The 18,373-nt window shown below is 46.9% G+C and overlaps 1 protein-coding gene across 5 annotated transcripts in view; it reads left to right on the forward strand.

The window, feature by feature from the left end:
* Positions 1 to 1,280: 1,280 nt before the first annotated feature.
* The window catches only part of DYNC1I1 (dynein cytoplasmic 1 intermediate chain 1), a 173,895-nt gene continuing 156,802 nt past the window's right edge, over positions 1,281 to 18,373 (forward strand). For 2 of the 5 annotated variants that reach the window (XM_086468687.1, XM_086468690.1), the window contains exons 1-3: positions 1,281 to 1,388; positions 3,908 to 4,022; positions 6,696 to 6,837. In XM_086468687.1, the coding sequence (XP_086324813.1) occupies positions 1,281 to 1,388; positions 3,908 to 4,022; positions 6,696 to 6,837 (365 nt within the window). Of the gene's footprint in view, positions 1,389 to 3,283; positions 3,335 to 3,907; positions 4,023 to 6,695; positions 6,838 to 18,373 lie in introns of all 5 variants that reach the window. The other 3 variants (XM_086468689.1, XM_086468691.1, XM_086468688.1) reach the window with 2 other exon arrangements.

Genomic DNA, 18,373 nt, shown 5'->3' on the forward strand with positions numbered 1-18,373 from the left:
GGCTGCAGCGGTGGACGTGGCCGGTGATGTGTGAATTAATAGGAAAGTCAGCTCTCTTCCTGGACGTCCGTATTAGCCAGGACTGTCTCTGAAATAAAGTGCTAGTAAGAAAATCAGTATTGGTACGGTTAGATGACAGCCCATAATGATTGTGATGTTGGACGACGAATAAATGATCGGTGAGTTCAGTTACGCGTTTGTGCAACACGGGTGGGGTTTTAAAACTGCAGAAAAGGATTCGTGTCGCATGTTCTTTAGCGATCTGGCTCTGTTGCTGTGTGATGTGGCTTTCTATCTCTTTACCCTTCATTTTCAAGGCTCGCCTAACAGCAGCGTAGGTTGGCAGAGGGTTAAAGCACGAGGAGCGTACGTGGCTTCGCACCCCTGTCCTACGGAGAGCTGTGTTTAAGTGCTGGGGGAGGTCTGTCGGTAGCTCAGAAGAAGTGCTTTCGCCAAGTTGGCGTGACTGGAGTCAAATCAGGACTATCGGGCGTGTCTCCTGCCTCTTGGAAAGATGGTCTGAGCACGGGACTGTTGGCAGAGCAACGTACTGCGTCCTTAATGGGAAGCTCAGGCTCGCTGGCCTGCCTGGCTTTGTGCCTCGGCTCCAGCTTTGGGGGGCACGGCCCAGCGTTCCCCGGGAAGGGCTGGAGGAGATGCCCGCGCAGGGTGGCCCGCGGCTTGGTGGGGCTGCTCGCGGGGCGGGGAGCGTGTGGAGGATGCTGGGGCTGTACCGGTGGAGCGAGGGCGTCCTGGGACGGCAGCCGTCCCGGGCACCTGCGGAAGCGAAAGTTACCACGTTCCCAGTTTTTGCGAGTAAAATTGTGACTTGCCTAAGATGTGTGGGGCTGTTCGGGGCAGAGCTTGTTCTCGTGCTTAAAATTGAAATCCTTTTGTGGATCTGGGTCCTACAGCCTGACATTGCTGCTGAAGCCGATGAAAACCAAAAGACTTCAGCTTCAGTGTGTAAAAGCGCTAGAGCGTTCTTTTGAACCACGGGTGAAAATGGGTTTGCCTCACAAAGGTGGTTTTCTAGTAAAGGTCATTTGAAAACGTATTCCATGTTCGGTGATGTTCTGGCCTGATTTCTTGAAATAAAAATTGTGAAACACTTGGCACTGTAGTCCAAGGGCCAGCGTTTATAGAGAAATATAATTGTAGCAATTTTAGAAGCACTATTTTTGACATAATTCGGTATCTTTTTACAGTAAATAGGGAAAGCACTTAATCCTGTTTTCACCTTGGTTTCCATAATTTTGTTTGTTTCCAGCAGAGTCAAAATGTCAGACAAAAGTGATTTAAAAGCAGAACTTGAGCGCAAAAAGCAGCGTTTGGCTCAGATCAGAGAAGAAAAGAAACGGAAGGAGGAAGAAAGGAAGAAGAAAGAGGTAAATATGCAAAAGCACCTTTTAGATAGCTCGTGCTTGCGGGAGGGACTTGCTGAGGTTTTGACATCTCGGTATTGTGTGCCCCAAGGTATCTGTCATGTGGAATGAGATCCTCAAACCCACATCAGGCTAACCTTAGAGTCAAAATGCTTATTTTCAGTCGAGAAAGTTGGGGTGAGGGAATTGCTTTTAAAACCAACGCACTGTCAGATGACAGCAGTTTAGACAACATGATGTGTATGTGTGTGCAGAACGAAAAATTGAGTTGCCACAGTGCTTTTTCCTGGGCTCTCCTTCAATGGAAAGGGAGCGGAGAGGGGAAAGACAGAAAGAGGGCTCACGTTTTTTTCGAGCCATTACAATCTAAATATGTATTTTTGTACTCTGCAGACCAGTTTGATTACTAGCTAAGGTAACAGATTTACGATTATTATTCCCTGGTAAAGTAAAACATAATTGCAATTGCATTTTCATCTTCTGGCATGGGTGCATCTCTCAGTTCTGTTAAAGTTTGATTGACATATTAGTTTATTTGTCCTTGACAATATGCATTAGGTTTTTCATTAAAGGATTTGTACTTCTTTTTATTCAGTCACTTAGCAGAATAGAGGTGAGAATTGACAGGGAGTGGATATTCATTTTCATGCAAAGTCAGGGAAGCATTAAGTGATTATGTTTCCTTTCCTTCAAATGTCAACACTTACTACAGTTTAAAGCACCTGTTATCCTTTACTAATAACTGGTTTCCTTTTAAACTGACACTTTAATATTGTACATGAATTTCATGGAATTACTGTGGAAATGTGATGTGATCCAAGAAATCAGCGTTCCCATTTTGGCTGTCTTTTTAACCTTTTTTTGTTCGAGCCATTTTTGTGCAATTACCAGCACACCCCCCAGCGAGGCTCCTGGAGCCACTGGGGGAGTCCCCTGTAAGCAGAACTTTGAACGTTAACGTTCTCAGTGTTCATTACCAGCCTGTTAATGAATTAGAGGGAAGGGAGCCAAGCTGCTGGCTCGAGGAAGCTATTAAGTCCCTTCCTTTGTCCCCTGCCTCTGATTTTATGCCTCGTGGAGATCTCGTGGTGGCTGGAACTTTCCATTGGCCTCGATAGCCAGCTCCAGCTCGGGACCCGGCTCTGCAGGTGGTGCCGCGGTGCCCAGCTGTGGCACCGTGAGTGGGGCGTGCTGTGGTGCCCAGCGGCCTCCAGGAGGGAAGTCTGACGTTCACGTAGGTGCTTAGCCATCTACAGGGGTGCAGAAGAGTTGTCTACAACCCAACGTACTGTGAGGGGCTTCAGGCTGGCTCTTGGGAAGAGCTGAGCACGGGGATATGCCTGAACTTCGTCTCTGTCTGTAAAAGCCGTGTTCTTCTGCATCCTGGCCGTGTCCAAACTAGAGAACAGAACATGGGGATGCTTCTGAACTTCAAGGGTTGTGCCTGCACCAACATCCGCAGCAGGCTGAGGCACCAGGCGAGTCCCCTGTGCCCCACACTCTGGTGTCAGCGGAAAGGAGAACCTCTCTGTGTGGAGGCTGGGTAGGACCGGCTGGTTCAGAAGCAGCCTAAGGATCCAAAGTGGAGGCAGGTGCCTCCAGACGCTCTCTGTAAGCGCTCTGCTGGGATTGCTGTATTTAAGAGATGACAAAAGGATCGACACAACCACTTGTGTTTTGTCTTACTCGCATTGCTGGTCTCTGCACTGGACTACGAAGCAGGACATGGGTTCAGGTCCCTCATCTCCCTGGAAGAAGGGCTGCAAGGCCTGTTTCTTTCAACGGAGTGCCGCTAGGCTGGGGTGTTGGTGTTTTCCTTCCGCCCTACTAAATTGGGGAATGATGAGCCAAATGTAAGGGATTCTGGCTAATGCAGATGTTGCTCCTCCTGGTTCTAGGTCCCAGTAGACCAGAGGGCGAGGAGGCTCATCTGGGGCAGCTCCAAGGAGGTGTAGATGTCTAAGCAATGAGGGAGGGGGCTGTTAGTTTTGGCTCTTGGTGCCCAGGGCTGCCAAAATCCTGTTTCAGACACCTTAGTGCTTTCCTTTGCTTTGGTGGAAATTTATGATAAAGGTTTTTTTATTGCCCACAAGTGCTAGGGACCAAATGTAGGCCCTTAAGCTGCATCACTGAAGTCCGATGGTATTTTATTTCGTGATCCTGGAGGAAGCAGGAAAGGGCCGTTTTTTTTCAGGGCAATGGTATCCGTTTTCGATGGTCAGCTTTTATATTAGCTGAGTGAGTTGCATCTGATGAGTGAGAGGCAGAAGATTTCTCTTGGTGTACTGTAAAAATCCTTGCAAATATCCTCACAAAGATCAGCCTTGCCATGCATTCAGGGAAGAATGTTGTTGCTGATATATACAGTATAAATTATCAAGGTTATAATTGACCTAAATGTATCTAAGTGAATTTCAAAGTCTGCCTAAGCAGTGCTGCATATAAATGTTTTCTGCACACTTCACTGCTAGAGCTGGTTGTATGTGGGTGAAACTTTGCTGGTTTGTTTTCTTTTAACTCAGGCTGATCTACAGCAGAAGAAGGAGCCAGCTCAGGAAGATTCTGACCTAGACCGCAAAAGGAGAGAGACAGAAGCTTTGTTACAGAGCATTGGTATATCCCCAGAACCACCTCTAGGTATTTAAGAGAAGCACACTGTAAAGCATTCAGCTCTGCCACAGTGGATGCATTCTTCCTATTAAAGCATGCTTGGCTTTTTTGATTTCTGGCTGTATTAGTGAAGTGAACTCTTCTGTTCGAATGCCTGCCATACCATTCACATAAACCAGCCCATGGCATTTTGAGTACTTGTCATTGCCAAAAACATCCGTGCCATTTCTTCAAGAAATTGTTTGTGAACGCAGCGCAGGTTGGTTTTGCATAGCAGCGATGATTTCTTTTCTGATGGACTGTTTTATCTTCTCCCACATCTCTCTGATGACCCACAAAACAGTGTTACAAACGCTGTATTTCATTAGCCCCGAGTTCTGTTTCAAAAACTCATCTTAAGCATTTGCTGAGGAAGGAGGAGCATAGTCATGATGGAACTCCCATTGGTTTTCTTTTAAAATCAGGCAAAACTGGAGAGGGGAAATAGAAAGACAAATCGCAAATAGCCAAAAGCTCATCATCAGATCATTATTGTAGATTTTACCTCTGGTTTCACGTGCTCTTTGCTTTTTTGCTTTTTTGATTTTGATGTTTCAGTTCTAGGGTCTGAAGTCCTGAGTTTAAAAATACACGTGGCAGAGCTTGTAGTGTCTGAATATTGGTCACCTTGGTGAAGTTCTGTCTCACTTATTGGGTGGCTCTAAAGTGAGAAATTTCCTTCCGTCCTTCCTTCCTTCCTGTGCTTTCTTCTCCCTTGAATCCAGAATCGCTCTCGCTATTTTAGCTGAAATATTGGCCCCTCCGGAGGTGTCAAGCCTTGTCATTAAATTCATTGGGGCTGAATCTGGGATTTTACCCCTAGACAGTATTGCCTGTCGTAGTTAGGAAAAACTTTGGCAAAGTACTGAAGCCTCGATTTAGGAAAGCACCTTATACACATACTTGTGTGTGTGCAAGTAGATTGTGGCATTCTGAATTGGGGTTTCAGTTCATAACTTGCATCAACCAACGTTTATTGAGAAAGGTTACTGGTTTTAGAAGTTACAATACAGCGACTGAAGCTTTTAAATACCACTTGCCAGAAGGATTGCCTGACAAGTAATGGTTAGGTTATTTTTAAGTATCATAAAATAGGTTTTGTAAATTATATCGTGGTATTATAAAATCAGATACATTTTTAATGTTCGAGCATTTAAAATACTCACTTTTATCTAAAAATTAGGATATATTTCCTTATCGTATTATTAACTAAACACATATATTAATGTTGCAAATGATCAGTTCTTATCTTACTGAATTATTTTGTTTGATACTGTCAAAAGAACATGAAAATTCACATATAAGGTGATTCATTTTAGTTAAGCTTTAGTTAATACTTTAGTATTATCTTTAGTTAAGTATTTTCTCCCCTTTCGTTCCCTGTGTGCGCACTCACAGTCGGTCAGTACACCAAGAGGCTTTAATTCTGCCTTCACGTACGCGTATGATCCCGCATCCCGCCGTGAGCGCGGAGCGAACAGCCACGACGTACCTGTAGCCGGCCGCAGCGCTGTCACGGAGATGAATTCCCTTTTCACGCTGCAGTCATTTCTGTGACGGCCTCTAGTGAGAATCTGCGTGAAATGTTTGACCACATGGAAAATCCAAATCTCTTGACAGGTCTGTCATTATACATTATAGAGCATAACGGAATAGTTTAAAGTTTTACTCCGTTAAATCTATAAAAGGAAATGCACATGATTTAAACCAAATGGGAAACTTCACTCTTGCATTAAAACCCCTTTTTGTGTTTTATTCAATGTGGCTGCTTTGAAGAATACTTGCGTTAAATCTTGACTGGAGCCATCTCTGCATTTTAGATGTTCTCAAGAAACCATTTTAAAAGAAATCAGGGTATTTTTACTTTTTTAATTTATTGTTTCCTTGCTGAAGAGCTTGAACTCGGGCTGACCTTGAGCTGTGAACTTCCTTTCCTGTTTCAGGAAACAAAACTGCCTTTGCATGAAATGTGCTTCAAAAGCCCTGGCGAGCCGAGGAGAAAATCATTTCTAGAGCTTGGGCAAATAGTATCTAAACCAAGGGAAACTTTTCCTTGAGCGTTGAAATCATGTCCCACCCAAACCGGAAACTTCGTATGACCTAAATTGCTTAAGAAAGCACGATCGCAAAGCAAACTAATGTGTATTCTCACCATCTTTGGGAAATGATTTTAACTTCGCTGAGTTTCCTTATTTAGCTTTTATTTTTGATGCCATTTCCACACTGCAGCCTTAGACCACATCTAATGGACACTGGCTTTTATTTAAATTCAGAATTTGGAAAGTATGCTTGTTCTATCGCCTACTTGACTTTAGCAGAAGAGTTCACTTAGTTTTTTGACAAGACAAGCCCCTGCTATTTCTCCGTGCCTTTAAAATCGTTTGCAAGTCAACTTTAAACGACACCCCAGAAAACAAGTGCTGTTTTATTTCCGCAGCTATCTCCTCCGTTGATTAGCTGTAGATTTCCATTGGGCTTTCAGTCCTGTCTAAATTCATGTCAGATTTAACACTTCCAAAAGACTTAAAATTCACTTGACTCTCTTCCTTTTCTTTTTCTTTCCTTCCTTATTTGCTTTCACCATTTCAAACTCTCCTACTCATTCATCCACTCTCATTTTGGTCCATTGGTTTTGATTTGTCTGACACTGCTCTTCATCAGTGCAGTCGCTGCATGTGTTAACATGGGATACCTGTTATTTTCATTATTTAGTCCCAACCCCTATGTCTCCCTCTTCGAAATCAGTGAGCACACCCAGTGACGCAGGCAGCCAGGACTCGGGAGATCTGGGACCCATCGGAAGGTAAGGCACGGAGTCCATCGCCTTGGGTAAATGTGGCATTGCTTGACTTTGCTCTTGCTTCCCCGTTTTTACCTTTGCCTCTGTAAAGGAGAACGTGCCCTGTCTAACGTGTACTGTTGTTCCTGCATTTTCCACTGTGTGTTGCCATCCAGTAAGACTGGTCTCAGGTGTGAGGTAAATAAATGCATGTGGCAAGTGGATCTTAAGCCATGAGCCCCAAACCTCCTGTTGGAAGCGAGAGCTGGGTTTACGCGCTGAAACGGCCCGCGGGAAGCTGTCATTCTGCGGGGACGTACGCTACAACCAGGGGGAAGTGCCCGGTGGTAGAACCTCTTAATCCTGTGAGTTCTCTTCGCACAACCAGTCCCCTTTGAAGTCCTCCCCGGCGTAACGCCAGGCTGGCGCGGGTTGCGGCGCGTGGCGTTGCGGTGGCAGGGCAGAGCTTGTGCAGAGCCACGCTGAAACGCCCCAGGGCCAACTGGCAATTCTGCCCTGCAGGCTGCAGGGAGCAGAGAGTTTCATGCAGAACGGGAGGGAAGCAGCTCTTGCCTTGTTGGAAAGGGGCGGTGGGGGGCGTGTGAGGGATGGGCACAGGCTTATCTCTGATCGTACGGCTGAACTAGGAGATGAAGTGGCAGTCACCGAATAATCCCGACTCGAGTAGAAAGGAGGATGCTGCTGGTAAAGGAGCATATGTTCGAGTAGGAAGAGGTCCAAGCAACTATACTGTAAATTTTGAGAAATGTAAACCAGGGGTCCTAATAGCTCGTTTTGTCTCAAACTAATTCAACATAAAGCTGAGCTGCCAGCTCATCCAAATCTGCGAGCCAAGGCTCTGCTAATGGCTTGAAAACACAGTGACGGCTCTCCACAGCTAACAGTTGTCAGGAGTAGACACCGTGTCTTCACAGACATCAACACTAATGTCACAGAGCTTCACGTCACCAGATTTCATACCACACCGGCCTTCTGCTTAGGAAGATCACCCTTCTGTGAGCTGAAAGCACAGTGGGTCCCCCTTCAGCCAGATGCAGACACTGTAGGTTGTGGTGTGCGGGCTGCACAGATGCTGCTGAAACCTGCTCAGCCCTTCTCCCGGCTCTGCCCTCTAGAAGAAACGGAGGTTGTTGAGTAGGAAAGCCCTAGCCTGTAAGACGTGGCAGTTCAAAACACGCATGAATGCACATAGTGCTGCATTCATGAATAAATGCAGTAGACTTGAGCAAATCAAAGTACTTTGAGCACAACAAAAATTGTTTTTAAGCGACGTATAGCCTGCTGACTGTTCAGGATAAAGTTATTTCCCACAGTCCTACATGCAGCTCTGACAACGCTGGCTGGAGACTTCTAAATTCCTGGTTTTCATCTGAACCTTGATGGTGTAACATTTACTGTTAAGGTGGTGAAATGCCCTTGGAAGAATTAATTTTACTCTGACCTACGCTGGCACTTTGACTTTCTGTCAGCAACAAGCAACGGAAGCCCGTGACCACGTGTCCTTACAGAGAACAGGGTTGTCCCTTCCTTCAGAGCTCACGACGTACTGCATTGCGGGCTTTCGTTGTGGACCCGTCTTCTGGCTCGTGGCCGTACTAGGAATTCAGTGGGAATCCCAAGACTTTGCTCGTAGTCCTCTGGTATCGAAAGGGCTGTGTCAGGAAGGCTGCTTGCAGGTGCTTGACTGGAGCCATTGGTTTGTGGTCACGGGAATTCGATGAGGTCTGGCCCAGGCCCTGGGGAATCTCTGTAACCTGCGGATAGTACTGGTGTCACTGGGTGCGGGTGGATGTGCTCCGTGTGCGGACGAGCACCCTCCGGCACGCACGTGTGATGGAGCAGTCCAACTGGGAGAGCAAAAGGTTGGTAGAGCAGTCGTCACAGCACCTCAACAGGATGAAACACCGCTGCTGTTTTCTCTCTGGGAGACGCCTAGACCATAGCTCTGCGTGACTGCTGCGCGTACAAACGTGTGTCTGTAGTTATCTGTATAAGCAAGGCCACGCTGCTTCGTTTTAATGCATCCTTCCCTGTTGCTCTCTCTGGTAGCGAGGGCGCTTCTGCCAGATCCCCTCGCACGACATCGTGCTTGTAAGATCTTCTCCCTTTTCGCCATTCTGCTGCAGATTTGCTGTGCGGCAGTGGACCGAGCACAGGCATTAGAGGAGAGCAGATTAGTTCCAAAGCTGCTAATGCCCTGATCTCGGAGATCACGGCTCGTCTGTCGTCGTTGCTGCTAACTCTGCTGCAATAATGAGGAATAACGAGCTCGCACAGGCTGGCAGGAATCCCGCGTGCAGTCTGGTCACTCCTTGCTGGAGTGTTCTCCAGAGGAAGATACGGATATTAAAAAAAAAAACCAACCCAACCCTGTGAAGTTGTAGGTTTTGGTTCACCACAGGAGAGAGGCCCTGTGGAAAGCTTTGAGGAAAGCGAGAGATCTCTGTACGTTCCCATTTAGGGGCAGCAGTTTCTGGTGCGGAACCAGGTTGGGCTCATGCTTCTGTGAGTTGTTGGCACTTGTGGTGGTTGTCAGACTCAATCCACTGGTCCCAGCGTCACCAAGAGGTATGTTTTGATTGGCAGGCGCCTGTGATTTCTTACAGAAGTAAGTAGTTTAGCCAGAAATCCAGGTTTCTGACATCCGCTTTTCAGGAGGGACAACTGATAAATCGGGGAGTTCGGACAGTGTTAAGTGGTTGTTATCCTGGAACCACAGACCCCACTCAATCTCACTTTGCAAGATGAAAGCTGGCTGGTAACTTGCTCATCAATTGTAATAGTTATGTGGGGAGCAAAAGGGCTCCAGCGGGCAATGTGTAAGAGCAGCAAAATGTTTGGCAGTGAAGCTGGACAAATACAAAACCAGAAAAAACCTAAAATTTTAATGGGGAGAGTTATCACTAAAGCGATTTACCTGAAGGCTCTGTTGGATCTTCTGTCACTGGACGTTGCTCAGGATAACGCTGCCTGCCCAGCAGGCGGATGCTAGGTCAGACAGTAACTCATTCAGAAAAGCCGTACAGCCTTTTTCTTGCGCAGGAAGAAAAGCCGCGTGGTCACAATGGTCCCTTCTGCCACACAATCTACCGACTAGCAGTGCTGCTGTCCTGCAGGACCATTGTCCATTATCCCCAGCACACCAGCTAGAGCAACGCTGGCGTTTCCCTGATGCCGTTAAGCTCGTTAGGAGACGGTGTGGGGCACACTGTGTGATAGCGCTGGATGACGGAGCCGTTTCTGTCCTGTGCGGCCCAGGTTTCTGTGGGGTTTTTTTGCTGCTTGATCTTTAGTCCCACACTGCTCTGTGTCATAGCTGTTTCACTAGGGATAACCCTAGGTTTCAGGAGTGTTCCAGCTTCCCCCTGAGCCAGGACGGCAACTGTAAGAGTGAGCAGATGTTAGATGAGTAACGGTGCTAGAAACTACGGACAATTTTCTTTGCATGCTGTCAGTTGGACAGGAGAGCCACCTCTTTTTTTGGTGGTGGTCTTGGGGTTCGCTTCTGGGTAGGCAGAGGCACGTTAACCTTTGATTCTGGAAGATTTTACCAGAACCGTGGGCTTAAGGAGTGGGTTTGGTACGTGCTGCGGTCAGTTATCAGTTCGTTAGAGCCCTGTGGTCGCACAGCGAGCAACTCGCCGCCCTCCGCACTGCGTTGCACACCCCACCTCACTTTTCTGATGGCCGGGTTGCCTGTGCTACACAGACAGGGCAGGAGAACTGCACCGCAGCCTGAGCAGATACCTGGCTCTGGGTAGACGGGTTATTGGTTCACAGGGCTTTCTGTTACCAGGTATTCAGACGTGACTCATTTTCCACAAGGCAATGTTGCATGATCCCATGAGGATTCTCCTTGAAATAAGAGTATGCTTGGCTCTTTCAGGATAAGTATTTTGTTTTGTTTAGTGTTTTGTAAGCATTTTGTTGATGCCCACTGCCCTATTGCTGATGGCCAGCTTATACAGACATGAAGCGCAGATTTCAGCTAACTAGAATCGAGTAGGTGTTGTGAAGAAAGAGGCTGAGGGAAAGGCATTTGCCGAGAGCTCCTGTGCTGTGGCGTGGCTTGAAACGCAAATTTGCCTCTTTGGGGCTATTGCTATGGAGCTTCTTCATAATAGCTATATGCATCTCGGCCCTCCCTAGCAGATACTCTGAACTTTTGCTACCCTAGCGTGCCAGAGAGGATCCTAGCTGTCATAGTACCACTGTCGCGAAACAGCGCCCGTGGAGAGGCCCGTTTTACTACTCAACGTACCTCAGACATTCATAGATCTCCTCTTCTCGGCGCTCACAGCCAGGGCCTGCATGTTCGTGTCACCTGAGCGAGCACACGGGGACAAACCCTGTGCGGTGCTGCAGCGCCCCGCCGTGCCACGGCAGGTCTCGCGGGCTGAGCAGCTCTCCAGGAAAGCCCCCGTCCCCCGCCACAGGCAGGCCCAGAGCGCGAGGGCATGCCAGCTCCACGCGAGATGGCAGGAACGGGTCTGGGCTGGAAGGACGCGCCCCTGTGGCTGGGTAGCTGGGTAGCCTTCACGTGCTACTCCTGGCCAGCGTTGGTGCGTGTTCCTGGGCCACCCGCGGGGTGTCTGTGTGCTCGCCCTGGCGCCTTGCACGCTTGGAGGAGTTCCGTCGTGGTCCGAGGTGGGGTTTATCTGTGGGGACCATTTTTTCCCTACGTCCTTCCCTGCTCCTGCGTGTCCCCAGCTAGCTTCATGACCCCACCAGGGCAGGTTTGCACGGTAGCATCCCATTTATTGCTGAGCTGGGCCGTGCGTGCGGTGAAGCCCCGTGCACGCAGCGCTTCCCTCTGTGCGTTTTCTACTGGAACATGAGAATCCCATTAGGCTGCGTATAAGGTTTCCCACCTTCCATCTGCTCAGTAAATGCACCAGGCTCGGCTGTCTTGGACGTGCAGAGGTTAATGGTTGCCTTTCTTTCTGCAACAGCTTCATCTGTGCTCTTCTACTTTCAAACTTGCGTATTTTGCTGCCCGTACGTTTAGATAACAGATTATTTCGTGGGCTCCCATAAAGACAAAGGTGATAGGAAGCATTCTTCATCTTCTGGTAGCTTCTTTCAGAGGATGGTTACTTCGACGTGGTATTTTGTCCGCTGTAAAATAATGCAAGGTGGATTATTTTGTACTATTTATCTCACAGTCCATTGGTTTTGGTGGATTTGTCTGGCTACCGCTACTCGTTCTATAATTATCCTTCTTACCTGGATTAGGGCACTACATAATACTTAGTTTAAATGGCTCTTACCTGAATGATGTTGTTGTTCCATTGAGATCACAGTTTTGAGATGTGTTTGGTGGACTGAGGTCAGTTAGCTTCCTTCAGTGTGTGAAGTTTACTTCCAGTAAAGCAGGGTTAGTCCATATTTAGATGATGCTGTAAATATTTAATGAAAGTTCCAGTGAGAATGAGTTTGAGCATTGCATTGGGTAGCAAAGAAAAGAAAAAATAAAGGGAAATCGGATTTCTCCAAGGGGTTTTGTAGCAGTAAGATGCCATAGAAGTTAGACCACTCTGGAACCCTGATTGCCTCGTCATCACTGCTTTTTTATTTCTAGATAAAATACGGCCCATGAGCAGTCCTAGGGCTACAGCAGCTGTCTGTAATGCTGGAGGACTTTCCTCTGGGGAGCTGTACCACCTTTGGCTTCGGCTGTTGGCAGAGTTTTGCGTCCTCTCTGGCAGTTCACCTGGCCGTTCCTGTGACCGCTGGATGGGTTCCCAGTTGTGTTCTGGAGATCCGTAGTAGCGGCTGTCACGGCAGGTCGGGTGTCCTTACTGAGGGGCAGGAGCACGGCTCCTTCTCTCTCATTCTGTTTTGAAGTTTGCTGACAAGATTAGTCTGCATTCGTGTATGTTTTCATCAGGCGTGACTCTGAGTTGCTTCCGTGGGCCGTGGCCACTTGGAGCTGCTGGGGTATAAGAAGAAACGCACTAGGATATGTTTTACTTTGCTGTGTTGATGTCCACCCTCCATTTGTGTTGTGCAGGGAGAAACAGATGTAATTCCAGTCCTTTTTCTCTGCAGCATATTATTTGCTTGGTTTTATGTAGTTATTAGGTGTTCTGCTGCATGATGCAGTGTCTAAACACGCGCACGAGACGCTTGTTAATCCTGCATTGCTTCGTGTCTGACTGTCAAACACAAACATTTCTTGCTTCTGAGACATACAATCCAAAGGAAAGAGGTAGCTCTGGAGCATCTGGGCACTGAGTGAGTCAGAGCATGCCATTACTGCGTTTACCCTTGTACAGTTTGTATTTAATCTTGCTCACTGTCAGTCGAGTTTTTTAAAAAAAAGGCATCTCCGGTTAAGAAGTGTGTTCTTACCACATAATACTTAAAGTCATAAGGATTTTGTTTGCTGATCTTTTATGAGGTGTTCTTACCACATAATACTTAAAGTCATAAGGATTTTGTTTGCTGATCTTTTATGAGTGTATCTAAATGTCACCAAAGTCTTTAGGTTCTGTGCTTTTTAGGCTTTTTGCCTGAAAAATCAGACTTGTCAACTCAGCTTTTATTTTCACTGTTTTATTTTTGAACAGATCCGTGCCTAGTACAGTCATACAACGCATTGACAAGCTGAGGAGAGGGTATCAGAATGCCACTGTCCCTTTTGAATGTCCTCTTTGCTGTTTAATGAGACAGATAAAGGCGGCACAAGAAGAAAAAGAAGAAGGAGGGTCCTGCTCTCTGTTTCATTTATGCGGGAACGTTGGATTATTGTAGTAGATAGTCTTCTACAGTCCGTGCAGCCTGTTTCCTACCTTCTCTTTAGCTGCAGAAAACATCTCGTAGATGTTAACAAGCCCACGTTTCTGTAAGATCTGCTAAAACCACTGCTGACATAAGCCTGGGGCTTAGCTGCTTTGTCGTTAGGTCAGTGCATTTGACAGGTTCTGTGTGACGATGCTCTTTCATCAGCTCTGCGCTACCGGCGTTTCCTTGTGTTACCACGTTCCCAAACGGTGGGCATCCTTCTTCAGGTGCGGCCAGTCCAAGTGGGCCTGTGTGGTGCTGCCTCAGGAGCAGCAGCCGGCACTGTTGGGTACCAGGTTATTATTTTTTTACGGCGGCGCTTTTTAAGATCAGTTTAAATGTACAAAATGGCTTTTGAATGGCTGGTTTAGTGGCACACGTGTTTCATAAACGTGCTGAGCCAAAGGGGGGCACAGAACGATGTCAAGACTCTGAGGGAGCTACAGGAAAGACCGAGGGAAAGTAACTACTTGATGGCAGCATTTGCTCAAACGGGACTGTTGGGTAGGGCAGACGCGAGTCTTTCACAGCGGGGAGCCCAGAGAAACGTTTGCTTGGTGGCTAGAGGCAAAGGGGATGACCCTTGGGGGGCTGGCATTGCCACTCTGTTCTGGGGGCTTTGGGCTCGGGGTGGGACGTTTGCCATTACGTGGTGGGGCAGAAATACACACCCCAGATGGCACTTTTTTTCCCGTATAATTTACCGCGACACCGTCACTGGGAGCTCTTGGCACGCGTGTTTTATCGTAGTTCCCAGCAGTGTTAGAGGCCAAATTGTCCTTAAGTCTTCTCGACCCGAGTCGTGCTGGCATCTGCGAAGGAGCGACGGTGTCAGCCTCCTCCCCGGCCCCGGCACACCCTGGCCCTCTCAGCTGCCTTTGCCCTGGGAACCCTGCTGCTTTTTAGAGCGACGCTGCAAATCTCTCGCCCTTCCCACCCGCAGCCCCTTCAGAGGACGGGAGCGGGGCCGGCCGGCCCTCCTGCCGCCAGCCCGGGCTGCGCAGCACGAGCGGGGCCGCGAGCTGCTCGCCCACAGCCCCGCTGCCCTGCCCGGACCAGTGCCCGAGGCTGGAGGGCGGCAGGTTTCTGACAGTCGTTTCCCTCCTTTTGTCGCTGCGCAAGAAGAACCACGATCCGCTCCCTTTATACATGAAGAACCACAATCCTTCCCCTTTATATTCCATGTATTTTTAGCCCTAGATGTCTGAAGCCTCTCCCTGCCAATTTTTTTTTAGCCTATAAACATAAGCAGACACCTTCGGGACTGGCGCTTGGCAGTCGCTTTCAAGTGTCTGTATATCTGACCTAGAAAGGAGGGAGTGTATTTCAGTGCGTGCCAGTTACAAAGTCAGAATAGTCCGTATTAATTAGAGTCATCTGCAATCCTTGTGAGCCTGTGGCATCATTAAGGATTTTCATGCTTTCATTCCTAAAGAACGGATGGAGTTCAGGCCTCCAGATCTTTGATTATTTTTCTCATTAGCAAGCATCTCCACGCTATAAATTAAAGGAGGAGGAAAGATTGCCATTCCCAGGGTGCTTCGTAAAATGCCTGGGAAACCTGAGCCCCAGCTGCATCCAGAAGAAAACAATATTGATGTCTAAAGCCCCGCTTAACCGTTCAGGTTATCAGCCCAGCTGTAGTTACCTCTCTGTAGTTATTTCCAGGCGTATCATGCATATATTTAGTCAGACAATCAGATGATTTTTAGGGACTAAAACACTAATCCTCTTAAAACACAACAACTTACTTGCTAAATCCGGCTCGACTTAAACAGTTCTCTTGCACAGAATTTCATCTTGATTTAATTAAATCGTGTGAGATCACCTCCTCTCTTAAACTGTTTAACGTAGTTAAACCGGCACAGTTTGTGCGTGTAGATGTTTTCTCCTTCGCTAGCCTATTAAAAAGCCCCTCAGAAAATCCCCATTCACGATTTTATGTTTAATCTGGGGAGAAAAAAAAAAAAAAAGAGCCTCTAAGTAGCTATTTCAGTCACTCATTTTTTAGGAATTTTCTTCAAATCTGTAAAATGGGAATTGCTGTGACTGGAATGATGCTGGTAAATCCGCAGTTCATTTTTCCCCCCTTTTTTAAAGGATGTTTGAAACAGTCTAAGCATCCCATATTAAATTTTTCATAAGCAGAACATTTTGGTCTTCCATTTAGAACTATTTTTGATTCAGAAATTTTAGTTATACTTATTTACTTTAATAATTAAAAATCAGAATATAACAGAGCAGGTCTATTAAAAGTCAGATAATTGGGTCATGAAAACTTCTGACATTTTGACTGTTGATGTGAAAAATTTTTGATAACTCTCATACAGTGAGCTCTTGTTTCAACCCACTTGTAGCAAAAATCTCATTCCCTTCTGGAATGACTTTGCTGTTTCTAGTACAAAATAAATTGTGTAAGGGAAGGGAAGCACCAGTTGTCCTTCCAGCTAGTAGTTACTGGGTTGTAGCACTGAAGGAAAAAGGAAAATTTGCTGAAATCTTTCACCACCTTCTTCAGCTGAGCAATGCCAAACCTAAAAGTTGTAGGTCCCAGCCTTCACGTGAGCTCTTTGGGTGCTCTGCAAGGCTACGGATTGTCCTTCCTAGATTTGCCTGATAAATGTAACTGACTGCAAAGCCCCTTGACGTTTATGAGGAAACTTCCCTGATGTGCATCTCCAGGGACTCGGGATTGAAGCCTCCTAATGTTCCTCCCAGGCATCCGCAGGGGCTGCCAACACGTGAAACTTCTCCCACCGAGTTCTTTCTTCACATCTGCGGTCATTTGAGTTCTGTTTTGCCGCATAGACTTGCTCTTGGTATGAAAACCAAGACGAAAACGTTGTTTTAAAAAAAAGAATTTTCAGGGTTTGCTGCAAGAACACAACAACTTGTGCCTTCCCCCTCCCGAGCGTGTGTTTTATTGCGGCGCTTCCCCAGTGGCCGCTCCTGCTGTCCCGCACTTGCCGTAAGTCCGTGTCAGCTCAGAGGCTCAGCAGAAGCTTCTCTCCTCGCAGATCCAGCCTGCTGCTCGCAGTGACCCTCCTGGCGAACCGGCCTAAGCGTGCAGACTAAGGTTTCTGTAGCTGTAGCGTACGAACTGTGGCAATGACGAGGCTCATCGCCTTGCCAGGAGACTGTGTTCTGTCATGTAGACCTGATCAAAGGGCAGGCTTTGAATATACCAAAGAAGTTCAGCAGATTGGATGAATTTAACTGCCGATTTAATTAGCGGAATTCTGTGAAAGGGGAATCAACAGGGCGTTGGTCCCGTGATATGTCCTTACAATTAAAGGAATGAAATTACAATTAAACAATGTGAAAATGAAAATTAAGTTCGTTCTGATTTAAAAATCAAGTGGATTTTGAAAATTATTGAATACATTCAGCAGCATAGCCTTGATTTTAAAAGAATTTTGAAACGTACGTGTGTTTTAAATGTTGTTTGTCCATGATTGTTTATAAATATACCTTAAAAAAAAAAAAGAGTATGTCATCTCCCTGTCTGAGCAGGGCGGTTCTGGTTTCCAGGCAGCTGAGAGGCAGCGCTCTGCGCTCAGGGGGGCCATAGTTGCTCTTTTTTATTGGCGAAGACTGGAAGTCAGAGGTGCCAGCCTGCTGGGAAGCGTAGCTGCAAGCCCAAGCGTCTGGCGGTGCTCCCGGCGCGCCGCCGCGCTCCGCGGTCGCCGCACGTCTCCCGGGTTTTGGTTCGTGCGGAGCAGCCCAGCGAAGGCAGAACATGCAGCGAGCCTCTCGTGGGGAGGCACAGATCCCCCCGGCCGCCGGCGGCCGCCTTGCTCAGAGGGTGCTGCAGAGAACCAGTGGCACAAGGAAGGTGTTTTCTCTTTGCCAGCCCTCTCAAAGTGGGGCAGATCTGCCACACAGAGCACAGATGGCAGCAGAATAGTGGCTTAGATGCAAAGCATCAGTTGAGGCAAGTGGTACTTTTCCATCTCTGAGTAGTAGCTTTGAATCTTCTTTTCTGGACGTGTTTTGTTTTGGAGACACGCTTTAAACGTACGACAAATATCAGAAAGCGAAAATTACAGTGGAGAAAAATGAAGATTATAAAAATCTAGAATGAAAGGAATAAAACCAAACAGTTTATCTATACACAGATATATTTTTAAACATCTGCAGTAGTTTCTCCCCAACAGTTTCTTAATTCAGATTTCCTAATTAATCAACAGCAAAGTAGGAGCTTTAAAGAAACTGACACAACAGAGTAGGTAGAACTCTTTAAAATTTGATAGCTAAATAATTATGCAGCTTTAAATTCATTCTAGCAATATACAGACATTAAAAACAAAAAGTCTAGGTACATGATAGATTACGTATTGAAATTGCAGATAATACTGGATTGTAATTTGGTGACAATATTTGGTGCTGTACTGAAAGAATCCGTTCACGCTTTGTGTAAGCTTTGTATTCTACTGGTGATTTTAAGATAGGTCTCTCATCTCACAGTCGTTGCATCCCCATGAGTTGGGTGGCACCTGGTTTTCCGTGTGTATCCATGTGCAGGTGCACAGTTCGGAGTGTGAGCAGTGCTGAAGCTTTTGGGCACTGTCATCCAAGCCTGCGTTTTGAGCACGGGGCTCCTCCGTGCATCAAAGTCAAAGCCAAGAATCCTGTTTTTCTTTCCAGTCTTAGGCTTTTTGCTCAGCTCCTTTGTCCTGCTTCACTTCTTCCGCCAGTTGCAGTTGGAAGGACGGAAAGCAAGAAGCCGGCTGGAGCTCGCAGGCTCTCGAGT

Source organism: Leptosomus discolor, chromosome 7 (assembly GCF_034619465.1).
Source record: "Leptosomus discolor isolate bLepDis1 chromosome 7, bLepDis1.hap2, whole genome shotgun sequence".
Taxonomy (NCBI): Eukaryota; Metazoa; Chordata; class Aves; order Leptosomiformes; family Leptosomidae; genus Leptosomus; species Leptosomus discolor.